At 30.6% G+C, this 19,915-nt stretch overlaps 1 protein-coding gene across 3 annotated transcripts in view; it reads left to right on the forward strand.

The window, feature by feature from the left end:
* Nucleotides 1–19,915, forward strand: part of LOC110996673 (uncharacterized membrane protein C20F10.07) — a 43,821-nt gene that overhangs the window by 1,041 nt on the left and 22,865 nt on the right. Inside the window, exons 2-4 of one of the 3 annotated variants that reach the window (XM_022264476.2) lie at nucleotides 64–185; nucleotides 673–763; nucleotides 2,989–3,099. In XM_022264476.2, the coding sequence (XP_022120168.2) occupies nucleotides 64–185; nucleotides 673–763; nucleotides 2,989–3,099 (324 nt within the window). Of the gene's footprint in view, nucleotides 1–63; nucleotides 186–672; nucleotides 764–2,988; nucleotides 3,100–6,286; nucleotides 6,585–9,498; nucleotides 10,441–19,915 lie in introns of those variants that run through there. The other 2 variants (XM_022264479.2, XM_022264477.2) reach the window with 2 other exon arrangements.

The raw sequence follows: 19,915 nt of genomic DNA on the forward strand, positions 1-19,915 counted from the left end.
TAAAAGTTACTTTTAAGTTACATTGCCGAAACACCCTTAAATTTGTCTCTTTCTTGGACATAGATTTAACCGCTTGCTTCGGAGTGCCGTAGTTGGGCGATGGTCAGTCTTCAAAAAGCAAGCAGGTCTCAAGACCAGGGGTCGATCAGTCAGCATTGCCGGACTGTGTAACATCGGTGATAATGGTAAGTAAGAAGAACGGCATTACAAAAGAAGTAGGCAGCGCTTAGGTATACCTGGTGATGTATCTCCTGGTAGTCTTAAGTATAATTAAAAGCATTTTCCTTACCACTATGCTTTCTTTCACTTAGCTCAACTTCTAACAAGTTATTTAACGTCGATACTATAAATTTTATTTATTTAAATATTGCAGCTTGTATTTACTTGTTTGATCACGGGGACGTAGGTTTTTTGATTAGAGCGTTTCGAATATTTATATTTTTGCAATAAACATTACTTTCGTGGGTAATTGAAGTTTGGTGGTCATATTAATAGGTTATTAATATACGTAATACAGCAAAGAAGACTAACGTATTGAAGTGGTTATATACTTTGTCTGAAAGTTCCTTGTTTAATGCCAACAGGGATGCCAACAGGTTCTGGTCTGTTATGGTAACCGACTTAAAAAATGACGAAGGCGGAGATTGAAAATTTCACGTGTATTTTTTTTAGATAACGGCTACATAGACTTTCCTGAAGTAAGTCATCGGTCTTCGTTAATTCATAGCAGATCTTTTCAGTGTGTACCATCTCTATCTCTTACGTAAGTATACGTTACCTTATGAAATATTTCGCATGCAAGTTCTAAAAATATATTTTTCTTAAATTTGGGGTGAAGCGATCTGTGCTATCTTAACATTACTAGTTTTTAAGAAATTAAACTAAAGTGTCAACATAAAATTCAAATAATACTTGACTTGCCGCCATTTCCAAATTGTACATATGATTCAAATCAATAATATGCGCAATGCACCACTGCGCATGTATCTCTAGGATTTAAAAATATTTGTTCCAATATAGTTTTTAAATATATCGGGGTTAGAGGTATTATATAATGCATCCTCTACGCCCAGATGACGGCCACGATTTGTTAGGGATCGGTACAGTGTGGTGCGTGTATTGTAAAGAAAAATATATAATAAATCGTATTTTAAAACAGTAATGTACAATATGAAAAAATAAGTGTTTATCAACGTTTATCTCTTTTGGGTGATAGTAAATAATATGTTTTTATGTTATAAAAATATTATTAGAAAATGTGCGCGTATTTCTGTAAAATAACATGATCGTATATTAAATTTAATCACATAATCTAGGCAAACCAGAGTTCCTTCTATAGTTTGAAATTCAATGTCACAAAGAAAACATAAATGCATATAACAAGTTTCGAAATAAGCGTAGGCGTATAATCCCTTTGTTACACGATAGACGCAAGAATTTCATATTAAAACCTTCTTAAAATTTATATTTTCCAGTGTTGGAATGGTGTCTATATTGGTAATAATCCTATAAACTTGTAGGGGTGCCGGTGCGTAATAGCAGACTCCAATTTACATCGCACCTTCGGTTAGAGTACCCCTATACCAGTTGAATGTAATTTATAATTGAAACAAAATCATATGAAATGCAATATTTAAATACTCAGTGGCGATAAACAGTTTAAATCATTAAATTTCGTGCTGTAAAAGTGTATATAAAATATCACGTCATTAGTCGCTTGAAGAGAATATTTCGGTAAGTTTATTTAAACAAACAAGTAGTGACATACAATTTTTGTTATCGTCCACCCAGCCGAGATATTAATAATATATTCCAGACTCAAACATTGATAATTACAATATTTTTAATGTCACTAATAACAATTATGAAATAGATGAAAGGTAACTGTAATAAATTTAAAGAGCCTGCTGCAGTGTGTATACCTTTACTGCTGGCAGCATTTCAGCATGTGTGTACTAAAAATGAAGGATATTGTATTTACGTGTATATTATATACCTTAAATACTATATGGATTATTAAATAAATAAATATAAAAGTGTTATGAAATACTTATTACATTTCAAAATTGTTTAACTATTGAATTTCATTTATTAAAACTAATTACAACAACCTTGATTAGACCTTCTAATGCAGCCACAGAAATGCGAACGATTTTAATCACTCGTGTATCAAACATATGCATAGCTTAGATCGCATACATTATTTTTAGGTAACAGCATGGCGAGGTCCTCCATATCTCATCTAGAATTCCAGAATTAACCTGCTTGCAGCTTGAAAGCTTATAATGCCAAGGTACAAGCAAGCACAAAATTAATTACATTACCTTATTTTTCCTTTCCAAATCACTGCTTATTGGCTTAATATTTCCTTGCAATTTATACTAATCTTGTCTTTAGTAATCAGAGGTAAGGAATGTGTAGCTAAGCTTGAACAAATTGCTCGCTGTTTCTTTTGTTTATTTGTATAAGTAATAAACGTCTATTGTTTATTTGTATTTTGGTGTTAATATAATACAATGAAGGTTTTTACAACACAAATTTTGCAATCGAATTTTAGTCAATTTTTTTTGCAATAATTTTAGAAGATACTTTGTTTTTTTTATTGTGCTATGTCGATAAAAGGTATAAAATATTTACAGCAAAATTCAATTGCAGATCAGCTCAATGTTTATATAATATCGAACAGAATATATATATGAACATGAATACTTCAATTAATTTAAAGATCTATCTGTTGGAGACGTTTTCTTCAACATGATACCGTTAAAATAATATATCTGCGCAAATAGAATTTATAATGTTCTAACGTAAATCGGTTATCTGATTGGCTCTGTCCTCTAGTAATGTTTATTTACAATACTAGTGTATGTATATTTTACGTTGGCCTATATTTGCTTCACAGCTGCAAAAGTGTAAATTCTATTTCATTTTCTTCGGCGGCTCAGTTGTATAAGTATGTTTGACTTAATTATGGTTTTATTTTAAAAGGTCGGCAGGTGGGTCGGGCAGTTCGCACGGGCTTGAAGAAGCCAGCGACGGCAGCGACGCCGATCGTCCTCGCAGGCACCTACGAGTTCCCTCCACTGTATATCCGGGACAGTGAGTAGCAATTATATCTATCTACATACACCGAATATTTACGTAATTAAAATAAAACTTTTATTAACTATAAGTTTAATTGCGCAAGTAACGTCTGATACGCGCAATATAATTATCAATTTCATCATTGGTTTAAGTATATAAGTTTTAAATCTGTTCGACGTCCTGGTGGGCAGAAAAAGTGTGTTTCCACTACACTATCGTTAACGTCTGTTTTTGATTATTTATACAACTAGCAGACTCGGCCAAGCGTTGCTGTGGCTAAGGTTTTTGTTATATTACATAGTAGTAAATTAATCAAGGGAAACCGTAGGAGAACTTATGTGAAACGTTGGTACCACGACACGGACCTAAACTAAACTACCTTTAACTCAGCGCCATCTGTTAGAATTGTATCAAATAATGAACAAATGTTAATGTTATCGTAATTTTAGTAAGGATGCCTATTTTTTTTGAAAATGAAATATAGCCTATGTCACTCAGGAATGATGTAGCTTTCCAACAGTGAAAGAATTTTTCAAATCTGCCAAGTAGTTTCGGAGCCTATTCAATTCATACAAACAAACAAAAAATCAAACCTTTCCTCTTTATAATATTAGTATAGATTAATAAACGACGTTAAATTTCAGTAAACAGATGTTATGCAACTACGTAGGTAATTTTGTGTATTTCGTCGTCAATTTGTCGTTTGACAAAGCATTCTCGCCTTTAAAACGATGTGTATAGGTGTTAAGTCTTAAAGATTTCATTAATATATTTTCTTATTTTCATTCACTCATTGTAGCACACGTAGCACGCACTGTAGACATGCGTAGGTGGTCTATTTTGGGAATGAATATGAAATATCATATTAATGTGAAAATGTCGCGAGATATGTGCAGAATGTTGTTGTTCTGGTAAAACTTATAAGTATTATCTATTCTTATTTAACGATAATAAATCAGTATATAACATTTTAGTAAGAGTGAATGAAGGTAGATGCTAAAAAGTCATTTGTTTTGTCCTTTTGAAATGAATTAAATATTAAAATATAAAAGTATTTTGAATAATAACTAAAATTGCAAACTTTAAACTGATATCTTCTAAACGATGTTACTGGTTTTTTATGGCTCATCAAATTATATAGTAAGAAGGATTTAAATGACTATTGTGTAAGTTCTACGCTTAGTAAAATGCCCTTTTTCCATGATGCGATTTGATAAAACGCCGAAGAAAACAATATTTCCAATATAGTCTTCAAACAATGTTTATAGCTGTTCTATGACGTATATAAGCTACGAAAAACATTTGTTATTCGTGTGCTCCAAGGTTGTTAGGTAGGTATTTATAATAACACCTAAGATAATAAAATATAGTTAAAATAAGTTGCTGTATGTTGATTAAGCCAGTGCCGTGGCAAAAACCTCATTACGTTTATGGATTATCTTTTTTGTGTTACGGTATTTTTTCCGCTGAATGTATGTTTATAAGGCATACTCAGACATAAAATATATTTACTCATAAAATGAAACATTAATGCAAACACGAACACGATAGCAATAAAAATACACTTATAATAACTATTATTGAATTCGATAACATTTAAATTTTGGCACACAATATACATTTCTTACAAGTCAATAAATAAAATAAAAAGAGAAAGAAATTACATGTGTATCAAGAGTACATTCTTATATAAAAAATCCATAATGCCATCAAAAACACACATCGCTTTATTCTACCATAAAAAGGTGTAAGATTCATGTAATACCATGTTGGTTAATTTATTCTGTTCTTACTTAAGGGACTTTCTGTCTTAAGGTATTTGTATACGTAATAAAGTAACCTAATAAACCATACCAATATTAAAAATATAAAAAAAATCTTAAATGTTAATGTATTTAAACTTGGCCATCCAACATTAACAGGCCTTACCGCCTTTTTGCTCAACATGGCAGGCTCACTGCCTTGCCCCCAGATATAGCTGCAGTCCTTCATAGTAAAAGAATTATGGAATGGGCCCAATAAAAACATTTGCCTGATACACATCCTTATTATTATTTACTTAATACTTCAAGCTGAAAACTGAATTCCTTAAAATGAAATGTTATTCGGTCGAATGTAAAAAAAATAGAGAATTCTCATAATATTTAAATTAGTTTCAAAGTTACTTCTATCATAATTTGATTAGGCTATCTTGCAATATGCAGTTTGAAAATTCCTTGGCGATTCGCCAATCTAGCCCCGTCTTTCAAAAGCAATTAATTGTGTCTAGCCTGAACTAGCACGTACTTATATTTAATAATACCTACTTTTAATTACGTAACTATAATTAAGACAAGGATAAAATGAATTTTTTATTGTGTTATGGATAATTTTAAGTCTGTCATTAAAGGAGGCAGTTGGAGTATGTTAAATAACAAGCGAATAATGTCATATAATCTAACGAACCATCAATATACCTAAAAACATTTATTTTGATCAGAATTATAAATATTGCCTCGAAATCGATCAATCTATGTTCCTGGTGTGTTATCACAGAGATAGAGAGGAGATACCAGTTTTTGTTAGCGAAAACTGTCATTTATAAAATTAATCAAAAAATTTCGGGATGTCATAGCGAAGAGTAGAATTTGACCGATCTTACTGTCTATTATTTTAGCCTGCCTTGGCTTCAGTGTGCCACTCTCATCCCTGAAATACGATTAGCTGTGCGCTAATGGACGTTTATACGTGTTATACTCTCTTGACTGTAACGAATGTAATCGCGAGCCCTCTGGCATTGAGAGGGTCCACGGGCGGCGGTATCACTTAAAATCAGGTGAGCCTGCTGCCCGATTGTCCCCTATTCTATAAAAAAAAACGGCGTGTGTCAGACACAGAAAAAAACAAATGATTACAAAACAGATGCACAGTTATGAGAACCAGACCTAATAGCTTGTAGCGCCATTGTTTTTTTCGAAATTCAATGTTTCGATTATCATACGTACGTCATGTCGCATTATTTCAATTAAAATGAACACGTAAAAAACTTGTTCTCGAAATTAATAATGCTTTAAGTGAAAAGACAACGGGGTATTATTTACCGCTTTTATATCTTTAAACAAATAAGAAGCGACTGCATGCGTGATAAGCACTAACAGAGTTAGTGTTTTACCGTCATCACGAGGTTTTTATCGTATCTAAAATTTAGAATATTTTTTTCTTACTTGCAAGTTTCTCCCCCTTTATTACTAAAATCATGATACCTCTAAGTGCATAAGTTAAAGCAGTGGCATAAGAATAATTTAGTTTTTATGATTAAGGGGTTCTAAAAGTTATAGAAATGATGTAAAGGAAAATCCGAAGAAAATGGAAAGTGATGTTATAATGTACCTCCCTCTGACTTTACCATCAAGTGGGAAGATAAAATGGTCTTTACGAAGAGATAGCCTGCCTGTTGTTAACTTGAGAAAGGCTTGGCTCAGGAGTAGAAGAAATAATTCACCTGGGGATTGTCGTAGAGGGTAGGTACTTTACAACTAATTGTATTTGGCCAAACGTGGACATTAAAGTTTCACTAATCACAAATCTCCAGTGTGATATCAGCGTACTAAATTCTCGAATAAAATTTACAGACGTATTTAGAGAGAGAGTGTTTTCACTAATAAAGTAATTATTATAATAACGGCATATTAAAACTAGAATATTCGCCCGGTGTCAGACTGTGAAAACTGTTTTTTGCTGGTGTTATTTTTTTTTTAAAGTAACCGTTAACACTTAATGAAAGATTCTGAGAACAATTACGCAACGACCGAATGTGGACGGAGAACAGAGATATAGAAAATAATATATCATAAGTTGTTTCAATATATTTTATTATATTGAAACAACTTATGACTTATTAACTTATAATATTAGGAGGTTAGTAATATAATTATAATTACTTGGTTCCACGTATCAACTGATGATGTTCCTGTGATTAAGTGAACCATCTACTGACCTTTACTATTATCTTCGTTATTATTATACTTTATCAATTTATATACATTGTTTTATGCTTAGCTGAAATATTTAAAAAACCTTTGACCTATACGTTGAAATATTTTCTTATCATTAACATAAAATAAGTTTAGTTATTCTTTTATAATTCCTTTGTATATATATTGATTGTAATACAATCATGTACGCATTCATTAAATGCAGTTATTGAGTTTTGATTAATCTATATATGACGTAGACATATATGATAACGGTATGAGGTATTAGAGAACAGTCAATATCCGGCGATCCGTGAACTTTCTGCGATTCAGTAGAGCGTTGGAATTGTCCAAGTTCTAATTAACATGTGACAGTCGCTCGCAAAAGAAAAACCTAAGATGTTATTAAGACACATGTTCATACACTGAGGCACATAAATTGAACCAAACATAAATTAACATTGTATTCTTCATTTTTTTTAATTTCATTGCCTTTGATTTAGTGCCAGTTCAAATGTTGGTATTGCTTTTTAAATTCTGCATTTAAATATTTTAAAATATCAAAATTATAGTTAAAACGTACAGTTAGATAATAAAATCGATCGTTCCGGAAATTTTTAAGCACGATTATTGTATCACGAAATACCTATTAATAAATAGGTTATAGGTAACATTGTTATCGTAATTATAAAAATATTAAACAACAATAGTATTACCAAAAACACATACGAGTAGAAAGTTCATTTGGTAGAGTTTATAAGGGATTTTTAATAAAATACCAACTTTTTATTGTAGATCTCATGTCATAATATTAAGTACATTTATTTAAATAATACACATATTTTTAAACAATTTGACAAAGAAAAGGAAGTTATTCATTTAAATAAGTTTAAACGAAAACATTTATAAAAAGTGGAAATAATGTAGAACACATTATGTAACGCCATTTGGTTTCTGATCCTAAGAATGTTGTTCAACAATATTCCCTGAATTTTGTGTCATTAAAATCGTGGCTGAGCATAAAATTAGGTTACATCTGTGTACTAGGTCATTGCCTGGTTACAATTGTATGTGTAACATAGGTAGGCCAATGAAACTAAATATAAATAAAAATTGATGCTTAACAATTTTCTTTTGTTAGTTTTCGTAGGTTCTTTCATTGAAATTAGATAAATTTTATATTTCCCGATCAAACAATACAAAACAGCTAACAAGTTAAAAATCGTTCTTTTAACATTACAATATTTAGTACGATAGGGATTAGATACACTTTACAATTATTTTATTCTTCCACGATTCTTCGAAAATCGTTCCAACTGTTTTTTGTTTCAATATCCAGATAATATTGAATTTGTTAAATTAAATATATTATGTACTAGTAGTCGTATTCAGTAGATTTTTTTTTCATTATTAGAAACAAAAAAGAACGAAAGTATTTTTTTTATTATTAGTGGTCGATGTAGATAGGAAGATCGGTCACATCCACCTGTATCTATATTTTGAATAGATAAAGTAAAAATTTTTCAACAAAAATATTAAAAAACTTATAAAACTTATGAGCTTATAATTTCTCAAGATTTCATTAATGTGCTTAATTTAGAAGTGAACAAACTTCTGCTGGCAATACGTTTAACATCACCGTTGACTCATGATGTAGTTGACAGTCAACAATTTATATGAGTTTCATGAAGGCGATTACCCAATCGTTTGATCTAAGTTTGCACAAGGTAGAAAAATTCATCATACCTTCATGGGTAAACAATTAGGCAATTGTTTATAAGTTAAATAACGTGAAAATTTTCTATTACGTACTCAACGATAATTTAGAACGCTGTCATAGCTGAGACATCATACTCATAATTATAATGAACCTATCTCACAATTGTGACTGAATGATAAATATTTTGTTAATATGTATGTAGGAAATCTCTTTACCAATGAAGAATGGGACCGATAAATTTCTGTACCTCTTTGATTTATAAGGTATACAACTACTGAAGTCGGTAAAAAACAGAAAGGCAAAGAATTGGAAGAAAGTATGTTACTGTTAAACTCAATGCAATCACGAAAGTTTGTGGTTCTCGGTAACCCTGGTGATCCCACTTCTTTGGCGTATTTCCCTAACATTACTTAGGTATTGATTTCTATTCCTGTCGGTAAGAGCATTTAAGCATGTGTATTTGTTTGACAACATGCAGTTGAGGTCTATTATTACTCCCTACTTATACATTCGGATAACTAATTGAAACTGAAAACTGAAAACTCTTCTTAATTAATGTTTCTGTTTGGATATCAAGTTTAACGCATACCGAAATGTAAAAATAAATACTGAACGGTAATTGGGGATATTATTGTTAATGTAAAACAATAACCAAACGAGTTATTCCCTGTCGCGAATCATCACTTTGGTAATCTAATCTGCTTTTATACAATACTATTCGCTTAACTCGCGGTCGTGAGTTCCACAGTATTAGTGAACAGTTGTTTCGAGTGGCTGGCAGTTGATCGGCGCTTACTGTCGATACTTTGATAGTCGATTCATCGCGGTCGGGTGAACATGTCAATAGTCGTGGTTAATTAAATCATTAATAGCGGTAATTTTTCTGAAACTAAAAAAAAACCAGAGCATTGACTAGAAAGAATCGGACAATCAATTTAATCTGTGAATTCATAATTTCTTCGGCCTTAATCCTACGTCAAATCTGAAGTGTCAAAAATGTTTTTGTAGGTTATATTTACCAAATAAATAACTAGTGTTTTCAAATTGCAAAACTACGTTCTAATAAGATAGATACGTGTCCACCTCCACAAAAATGATTCGTGAATTGTGAATGGTTAAGTGTACCAAGTTTCAAGTAGTTTACTTGCACTTCCTGTAACAGTTTCCTCTATGTTGTAACAAAATATTATAATATTGTACTAAATTAAATTTAGACTGAAATCGAACTGAAATAATTTTAGGAATGAACTTGATAAACCTTTGAAAAGAAAGTAATGCTACTAGTGTATCCAATACAAGCTATGGGTCTATTGTTTTTGGTAAATCAATGAAGGATATTTCTGACGAAATTATGTTGTGTTTCGTACAAGCCGCTCGTGATCGTGATAATCGTGATGTTTATAACAAAAATATCGATACCGAAAACGAAAATACAAAGGGCAAAAGTAAAACAAGTATTAAGCGGGCTGCAGTAGTGAATAACTTGTCTGAAGTGATCGACAGTGAGGTTGAATTAAGGGACAGACCGCTAAGCAAGGGCAGGTCCTTAAGGCTGTCGTCTGGTGAAAAGATCCTCAAAAAAATTCCTGACGTCAAACGGAGTTTTAGCGACCGATTCTCAGTCATATCAGACACTAGTGGAAAGAAGCCTGGAAAAGGATTATTGACCATAAGAAAAACATGGTAACTACTTTATTTTTCTATATAATATAACTACAGTACTACCACTTGACATAAATGCTGTTTACAGCATAAGTAATGATTAATGTTTGAGTTTGCAATACATATTAGGTTCTCCATTCTTGGTAGATTTATAAGAATTATAAACTTTTTTACTGCTAATTATTTATCATCTATCTAATTATTATAAAGTATTAGTAAGCTCGTAAGTATTAACAATTTTTGTTGCTAAAAAAAACCTTATTTTAATGTCTTTTATATTATATTAATAATGTAAAAACTTTACTCAATAATTTGAATTTGAAACCTTTAGCTTTCTGTTACTTCAGGTATACGTTTAAATCAAGAATTTTAAAGTTTAATAATGTTTTTTGATTTGAGTTTTATAAATTATGTTATTAATATTTTTATCTATATGAAGATGTTACTTGTGTTGTACCTATATTTATTTATCAGTGATAAGATAGCCAGGTGCAAAATTATCACATTTGGCATAAATCTTCACTGAACATTTCATAAACAAGTGTTAGCCTATGATTCATGTATTGCCCTTTGTGTTCCTAAATAATTTTGTTTTGTATTATTAATTTTCTATTTACACAAAGTTAGTCTAATTAGTTAAGATCTGTTAAATTGAGAACTTTAAATTGGTATGGTCAAAATGGTCAAAATTTTTTATGACATTTTATACCAGATATCCTTAGAAAGATTAAGTCTTATAACATTATATTTAAATATAACTTAAATGGCTTTATAACAATTGGCCTTAACATTTGCAGAGACATATTATATTGCCAATTTAAAAAGTAATTTACAGGGCAGGTTTGAATTACAATTTTGTTATCGTTTATAAATTCATTTTGCCTATCATTTGACCTAGAGTCAGAGGTCAATTACGAAGATAATTGGCCACCTACGCTATAAAGATATATCTGTAGTATTTTAAGAAACTGTATTCTTAAAAGATAAAGGGGTCATGTTTATTTTAATTAGTAACTGTAAAGTATGAAAAAAGGAACCTAAATCAAAGTAAAATAAATAAATAACTTTGTGTATGCAAAATTTATTTTATTGCTGTGTAGTTAGTTATTAGGTCATTTTATTGTTTTGGTAGAATTATTTTAAGTGCTACATAAAATAGTATCAAACAAAATAATTGTGCCCTCACTACCTGAACTTGTAAAAGTTGTACAAAACTAATAGTAAATTTTAACATGGCTATGACATATTTCTACTTCATATCAAATGATATAGTTTTACTGTGGGCAACAAAATAACTTATTATATTATTAAATTGATTGAATTATATTACTTATTATATTAGCATGTACCTTTACTTTAGTTAAGAACTCCCAATAGAGCACAATTATAAATAATGGAGGGACATGTCAATATTGTTGCTTATTTGTTCCCATTAAAACAAATACCATATACATGCTAACTAAGGTACCCTTAATCCGAGTTAATAAGGCCTATAATACAATATGAAAAGAAATCCAATTTTCAATTTGGCTCTCAATTCTCCAATACGTTATACATACACATTGCCTAGATACCTGAGTACTCGCTGCTATAAATCATTTCATAATGACCTATATATACGCATGACCCCTATTTAAATAATCCAGGACAAAGCAATAGATTCATTTGCATGTAAGAAATAGTAATAGCCACACCATATAAGAAAGTGTTTTTAGGGTTTGTGACAAATTAAACAATTAAAAATAGCTCGTAGTCGCATTTCGCATATAATAAATCTTGCAACTCAATTGTATTTGTAATTTGCTCTTATCTATAAAAAAATGTAAAATTAATCCGTAAATAAGAATAGAAAGGATAAACGCATTGTAGACTGATTCGTAATGACCTTAATAAATCTCCATTCCACTTTAAATTATATTAAGTAACGAGGTTAAATTGTTAATTATGTTTAATTATTTTTTGTCATAAAATATATTAAATTATATTATGAATAATATTGTTTAAAATAATCGATTTTTCAAATTGTATACCTTACCAGATATATTTCATTAAACATTATAGAATTGACTTGTAGGAGGATACGGAAAAATTAACCTTACCAGGAAAAAAAGAAAGGGCAAAGTATGTCAAAAAAACATGGTAGATACAATTGATTAAATTTACTTAAATAGCAATCCTAATAAAATGTTTCGGTATCATAAATCTAATAAAAGATTTATGTCAAGCCAAGGTGTAAAGGACAATGCTTACCACTTGTGAGGCTACTGGCTATGTTAGTGTGAGTCGTCATCTCAATAATTAGCATCTGTCCATGACCTTAGAGTCTGCAACTCTGCATCGCCCACGTGGATACGTGCCTTGGCAACGTGAGCCGAGGTTTTCCGAGGTTTGCTGTTTTACGAAATCCAATATATCTGCATCTGTGTTATTATGTAATGATTACTTTTTAAACTTTTTTCTGCAAGAATTAAATAATAATATTAACAATAAAAAACAGTGCAACGGGCGGCCTTATTAAGCGATATTTTCTAGGCAATTAAAGAAAACAGTAAAAAAAGGAATTGTGAAGAAGTGCAATATTGCAAAGATTTATTACCAAAACAGATAAATGTAAATGCACCTATATAAATAATAATATCAACTTTAAAAAAACAATGCAACGGACGGCCTTACACTAAGCGATATTTTATAGGCAATTAAAGAAAATGGTAAAAATAAGACTGTTAAGAAGTGCGATATTGCAAAAATTAATTACCAAAACAGATAAAAGAAAGGGCAAATATATACATTAAAACATTTACTTATTTATTTATTTTCGTTATTTCCAATTTTTACAGGAATTCTAATACAATAGAAAACTTAATTAAAAACTGAATATAAACATAACAAGTTAAAACCTAAACCTATTTATAACTAAATTAATTTTCTTTTAATCTTGTTTATTTTTATAACTAAATTATGATTATTAAAATTCATATATTGTCCTTAATTTTTTTTAATTCTTACTGTACATATTACCGATGCATACCGGTAAATACAAGCATTTAGGAGCAACAAATAAATCTATATTTATATTTGCGGCTATGTTTTAGTAATAATCAAATGTACTAAAGCCAAACTATGTAAACTTCAATTTTTATTATGAAAGTGAAAAATTGATTAGTCTTTTATCTTGGCGTATGTTTTCTCATTTAGAACTATATAAACCATGTTCTGTATACAGTTCCAATCTTTATTTTTCTGACTCAAATAGCAATCTATCAGTACGTATTGAAGCAGTATACGAAACGGTATGTTATATTAACAGCATCTATCGATCGGGTTTTTTGCGGTTTAAGCATCTGTCAATTCACATATTCTAATAGTTAATAGAAACACGACTATAGCAAGGTCAACGCGTTATGGTGTGACTAAATAAGCTGATGAATTAAACATTATGTTGGCTTGAGAATAGTTAGAGTCTTGCGACGATTTTCAAATGAGGTTTCGAAGCGATTTTGAACAAGAATTTCAACGTTCCATAACATCTTTACGCAAGCGATTTTTCAACTGATGAATACCAAATCAAGTATACATTAGTCGACTTTTTTGGTGATAAAACTTAATCTACTATTAGCAGTATCTTTATTTTGTAAATAGCTATTCTTTTGTTAATCTCAGTAATTTTATCTCATTTTGCGTGGTGGATGAGAGGTTAAACACCAAAGACGCGCTTGTGATAGACTAGCATGGACATTTATCTTTAAAACACTGTTTGTGATACACAAAGATATGTTATTTAATATTTTAGATGTTTTTTGTTCTTTCATCAATAGTTTGCAGCGCATGTTGATAGATTTTATTTTATAGGCATTTTTTTACTCCGGTAACATTATTGTAGTTTTAATAAGGTACCTTATTTTTTTCTTGCAATTAAAATATTAGTCAGCGATAATTAGCGTTCATATGGTTCACTAAAGAATTTTTCAAATCGGTGCAGTACGTTTTGAGCCAATTCGTTACAAACAAACATACAAATCGTTCCTCTTTATAATATTATTTTAGATTAATTAAGCCGAGCTAGAGGATTAAATAAATCACAACAAGACTTTTCGTCGCTACATTTGTGGTCCATGTATGTCCTGCTCATTACTCGAGTATTTAAAAAGGACAAAACATTAAAAAAGACATTTAGCATCCTGAAATTGCTTTGCAAGTCCCATAATAGAAGTTCATCTTGTATGGACGTTGGCAATGTGCCAACACCGTACATCTTTGTATTACGGGCTATAGGCTGAGTTTTATTACATTTTATTGATCTCCACTCATTGCCTAACTATTTCACTTATTAAAACTGTTCTCTATTGCAATCAACTATCTCTAGACATGTGGAAAATTAATTTTACATCTGAACAAAGCTTTGTTAAAGAAAAACACTTTTTTAACGGATTATAGATATGTATTAATACATATCTATAATCCGTTAAAAAAGTGTTTTTCTTTAAATGTGTAAAAGTTATGTAAATAAAAGACAATACTAAAAGCTTTGTTACTTTAAATATTAATAAATGGGTTGTAAGCAACATGTTTTATTTTTTGTTTATTGACGTATAAGTTGACGCACTCAGTTCTAAATTTAGAAGTTTGTTTAATATGCTCTAACCGGTTTTTGTTGACTTTTTGACAGCAAGCATTTAGGATTTTCCGATTGCAAATCATTAGCGTTAAGAGAAATGTGACGCCTTTGCAAACATTATTTAAGGAATGGGAAATCCGATCACAATATTTTAAAACAGTTGAATTATTATTCCGAAATTGTGATAGATTGTGACTAAGCAATGTTTTTACTACAAAACACATTCAATACGATTTCTCTCTCAAAGTTGCAAACCTGCCTAAATGGTGAAACATATTTATTATTTTTTAAGTATACGCCTGTAACAGACAGATACTGGACAGAAACCGATGGAAGCAGATAGTCCACTCTAGAGGCTTTGTTGTTGACCACGACGCTCAGACATGAGCTGCTGACTAAAGAGAGAGATACGCCTATAAAACTCTAAAAATGTCGCAACAAACTTTTTAATATTTTCATAAGAAAATTGCTATTCCGAGAACTTGAGTGTATAGATTAAAAATTTATGAAGTTTTCCCGCATACTGTAGCAGTATTTTTACGTTTACGCCAGTACACATGTTACATGAACGATAACTAATCTTGTTTGCTAGAAACTGGTTTGTTTGCTTTAGTAGGGTAAACGGCGGAGGTCACATGAAATACTTTAAACTAAATTATCTCAGTGGCCTATTTTATTACACTGTACAAGTATTTAGTATTATTTCAATAATAACTAATATGAAGCTAAAAGCTTATAATAACAATGAGGTTATTTGGTTTTATGATTCGTGATCGAGAGCTAAAAAGCGGCCTCTGTAGGAAATTATTATTTTAATAATAATAATTTATTGATAACACTCTTGTGAAGATCTTGTTTGTAGTCAAAGGAACTCAAACTCCTTCGATATGGCTCGACCGATTTTCGTGAAATTTAGTGTGAAGATCGGATAGCATTGCGAATCGGACAACATCTATTTTTCATCCCCTAAATTAATTTTATTTATTTTTATTTTTTTACAGATCAGAGTGTAAAAATACATACAATTCTTAATTATTAGGTTTATATAGAGAAAAAATTACAGAAGAACCTAAAAATTTTTCATTCCGGAACACCCATCAGTATCTGGGGTAACATAACAAAATGTACTAAAGCATGTACTAAAAAGGTAGTCTAAGTAAAGTCACAATGAAGGAGAAACGAAGTTCGCAGGGGCAGCTGGTAATTATATAAAAGGAAAAACTTAATATTAAGTAATAATTTTATTTGAGAACCAAAAGTACTGATCATTATAATTTGTTATTACACCGGATCTAACGTCAACTACCGTGATGCAAACATAATATTCATTTGCAAAACAGAATAATTAATGTCTATTATTATGAAGGAATTCTTGATTCTTGCATTTTCCTATTGTCTTTTATTTTAAGGATAACAGATTGACATATTGATGACATTTTTATAGCTTAAAAATAACCACTCGAATAACCTTGTTACAATATCGCAGATATTAAAGTGCTCATTTCCGGGATTAAAATTAATAACGATATTAAATTTATTGTTAGTATTCAGTTTTACTCTGTGATAAAGATTCCAAAATCGGTCTTCACTAATCTCTCTCATGCCTCAGAACTATGATATGCTATGGATGCTGGAAAACTGTCATGGCCTAGACCCAAACAGGTGACAGCGTGTGTCAAGTAGAGTGATTACCTACTTGTCTATTAGAAAAAAAAGTAAATTATAGACAATACAGAAATCTGAGGGTCTAAAAGGGTGTGCCACAGTTTATTATTTATACGGTGATTAATATTAAGATATTTTATTAAACTTAATCTTAAAAGCTTTGAGGTCATAAGGTAAGGAAATAACCTTGACTAGATAAAATTATACCAGTTAATACAACCTTGTCTTTCGTAGTTTTCCAAAGAACTGGTGCTTTCTGGCTACGTTAATTTATTCAAGTCATAAGATACATTTGGCTAAATCAAATTAGTATTAGTGAAATATTGTTATTAGGTCACTTGTGCAGTTTAACAAATTTGACAGTAATGGGTGAGAATTGACTGGCATGAAACATGTTGTTGTAGATCTACTATCTACAACAACATGTTTTAAAACAAATTTAAATTGTGTTTTTTATAACAAGAGATTTGACAATTATATGAAGAGTAATCCGTCGCACAATTGATGAGATATTATGTTGTCTGTGGCCGTTTGTTATGCCTCTTCTATAATCTATACCATCATTGCCAGTTCCCTGAAGTCTTGTTCTGACCAAACTATTATTTTATGTTATTGATGATACTGTCAATATAAATTGTTTAGTTTCATGCAAACGGCGGGAATTTTATATGATTGCAGGCAAATATCTGTATTCAATTATGATTTTGTAAAGATAATAACTCCATCCCTACGTTTTGACCAAGTAAGGATAGTTAAAGTATGTGAGAGGCCATTCAATCCATCCCAATTTTCCTGAAATAAATATTAAATTATACAGGTCTGGAATCATTAAAAAAATATATCCTATATTAATTAATATTAATATCCTATTATTATAATTTTTAAAACAACTTACTAAAAACAATATGTCAATATATTTTATATATGTCAATGACAAATTAATGTAAGAAAAAAAAAACAAACTGAGATTTCAAGTTTATTCATCCTATACCTAATACAAAATGTGTTTTATAACGATAATTATTGTATCATTTACCAAGCTTGCGGAATCGGCGGCACTTCCTTGTAATATCTGAAATGTTAGGAATTCGTTTGCAATATAAACATAGTTATGTGAATATGCCTATATAGTATATAATTATAATTAATGCAATGTGATGATACTCTTTTTATGGAAAAATACTAAGATATATTTTCACAACCTACTCTAAAAAATAATAGTATGCATGTCTTTTGTTTCAAGTAATATCTTTATTTAGAGGCCTGGCATAGTGGAGATGATCTGTGTCTCTTTACTTTCCTTACTCAATCATATTTTCATTGCGTAAAAAAAAGCCACTGTAGCTTTATCACCTCTGGTACGTTGTACCTTCTGTCTCAATCTTGGTATCGCGCGGTACAACTCAGATTGAAAATATAATGGCCCATTTGACAAGATTTTAAAACCATTTCAAATTATTTATGTTGTTCTGTATTGGCTTTAAAAATTCTATAAATGTAAAAACCATCTAAACGCTTTTATAGGCAAGATAACGATCCACCCTTATACACGTATAATTCGATCAAAATCGGCCTCCGAAAAAATTAAACTCCAAGATATAATTAGACAAGCCAAAATATTATTTACAGACTGCCGACTAATTATTTTTATTCGTTTAATTAATGATGATTATAGGATAAATGAATAATTATTCGACTAATGTGTTGAGCTACATCATTGCCATATAAAAATATTTTTCAGATAAATTAATGATTATTTGCATGTTATTTTACTTCATGACGATTTTTAAAGCCATGCTATACAAGTAACTTTTGATAACACTTTATTTTATTACAAGCAAATAGTCTATTGCGAGATGTATGAGAAATCGAAGAGTACCGTATATTAGTACCCTAGGAACGAATATTCCACACTTATCAAGGCTAAATCTGCTGAATAGTTTTCGGTATAGAATCCTGGTTCTCTTGAGAAGCGAAAAACATTATTCTAGTTAGGTTTTCCTCATACTGACTGTTTATTAAAAAAAATATTCGATTCAATAATGCCATTCACAGTGGGCGTTCTGCCAGACACCAGATATTGATAAATGCACATATTTTGTAATTCAATACTTGAGATAAAAACTAGCGCAATATTATGAAATGTTTGACTTTCATTGTCTTCCTGATAGTGTCAATACATGATTTTTAAGTGAATAAGACAGAACTATTTAAGACGGCAAGCCACAGAACACCATCGAAAGCAGGCTTATTCTCAGTAAAAAGTAGCATAATTTTAACAATCGTATAGAAATACCTTACGAAACTGCCCAGTGGTGAATACGATTTGTCGTTTAACGGCACCAGGAGCGGTGAGGCCTTTAAACCTTGTGGCATCTTGATGAAGTACTTCACGCTACTGGGTATCAGGATGCCTGGTGATGATAAATATGACTTAAAAACGAAGTACCTTTTAATAGGATTTAGTAGTCATCTGATAAAAGAATTTCGCAATTTAAATTGCATATTGCTCGCATTATACCTAGAATATACATATGTATGTACTATATGCTTCAATAGCTATTTGATGTTTAATCCTTGTCTCTTTTATTACACTTTACTGGTAGAAAACATTATTTAAGGTAGTATTGGTATTTATGAAGTTCATGAAGTGGCGTTTTGCTGAAGGTATACTTCGCATTCTCATGACTTAATTAATTGCATACTTTATGGATTAACAACTTTACCATTTGCATCGTATCGGTACTTTCTCAATAATGATTGTAAACTCGGGTTTTGGATGTGAGATAACACCACTATGGAGCATGGCTGTAAAATAAAATTTTAAAGTCAAAGGGGAGGTTTTTTGGTTAACATGGCCCTTCAGAAACCTGTCATGTGTTATAATCGCACGTACACTTATAGATGTTTTTGTCTAAGTGCGCAGTTAAATAGAGAAGTACTAGTAAGTACCGTACACATTTAAAGAAAACACTTTTTTAAAGGATTGAAGCTATGTATTATTATAAACTTATTTTTTACATAAGTGAACTCCGGGGAAATAAATACAGATAATATTACTTTTTTACAGCTGTGATACTTTTTGACCTTTTGTCTCCAGTCACCGTGACCACGTACGCTGTAAAGCCCGCGAAACTTCGGGAAAAATTTAAAATTTAAAAATAATTATAAGTTTATATTAATACGTATAAGTGTTTTCTTTTAATAATGTACCTT

The sequence above is a fragment of the Pieris rapae genome, chromosome 5 (genome assembly GCF_905147795.1).
Source record: "Pieris rapae chromosome 5, ilPieRapa1.1, whole genome shotgun sequence".
Classification (NCBI taxonomy): Eukaryota; Metazoa; Arthropoda; class Insecta; order Lepidoptera; family Pieridae; genus Pieris; species Pieris rapae.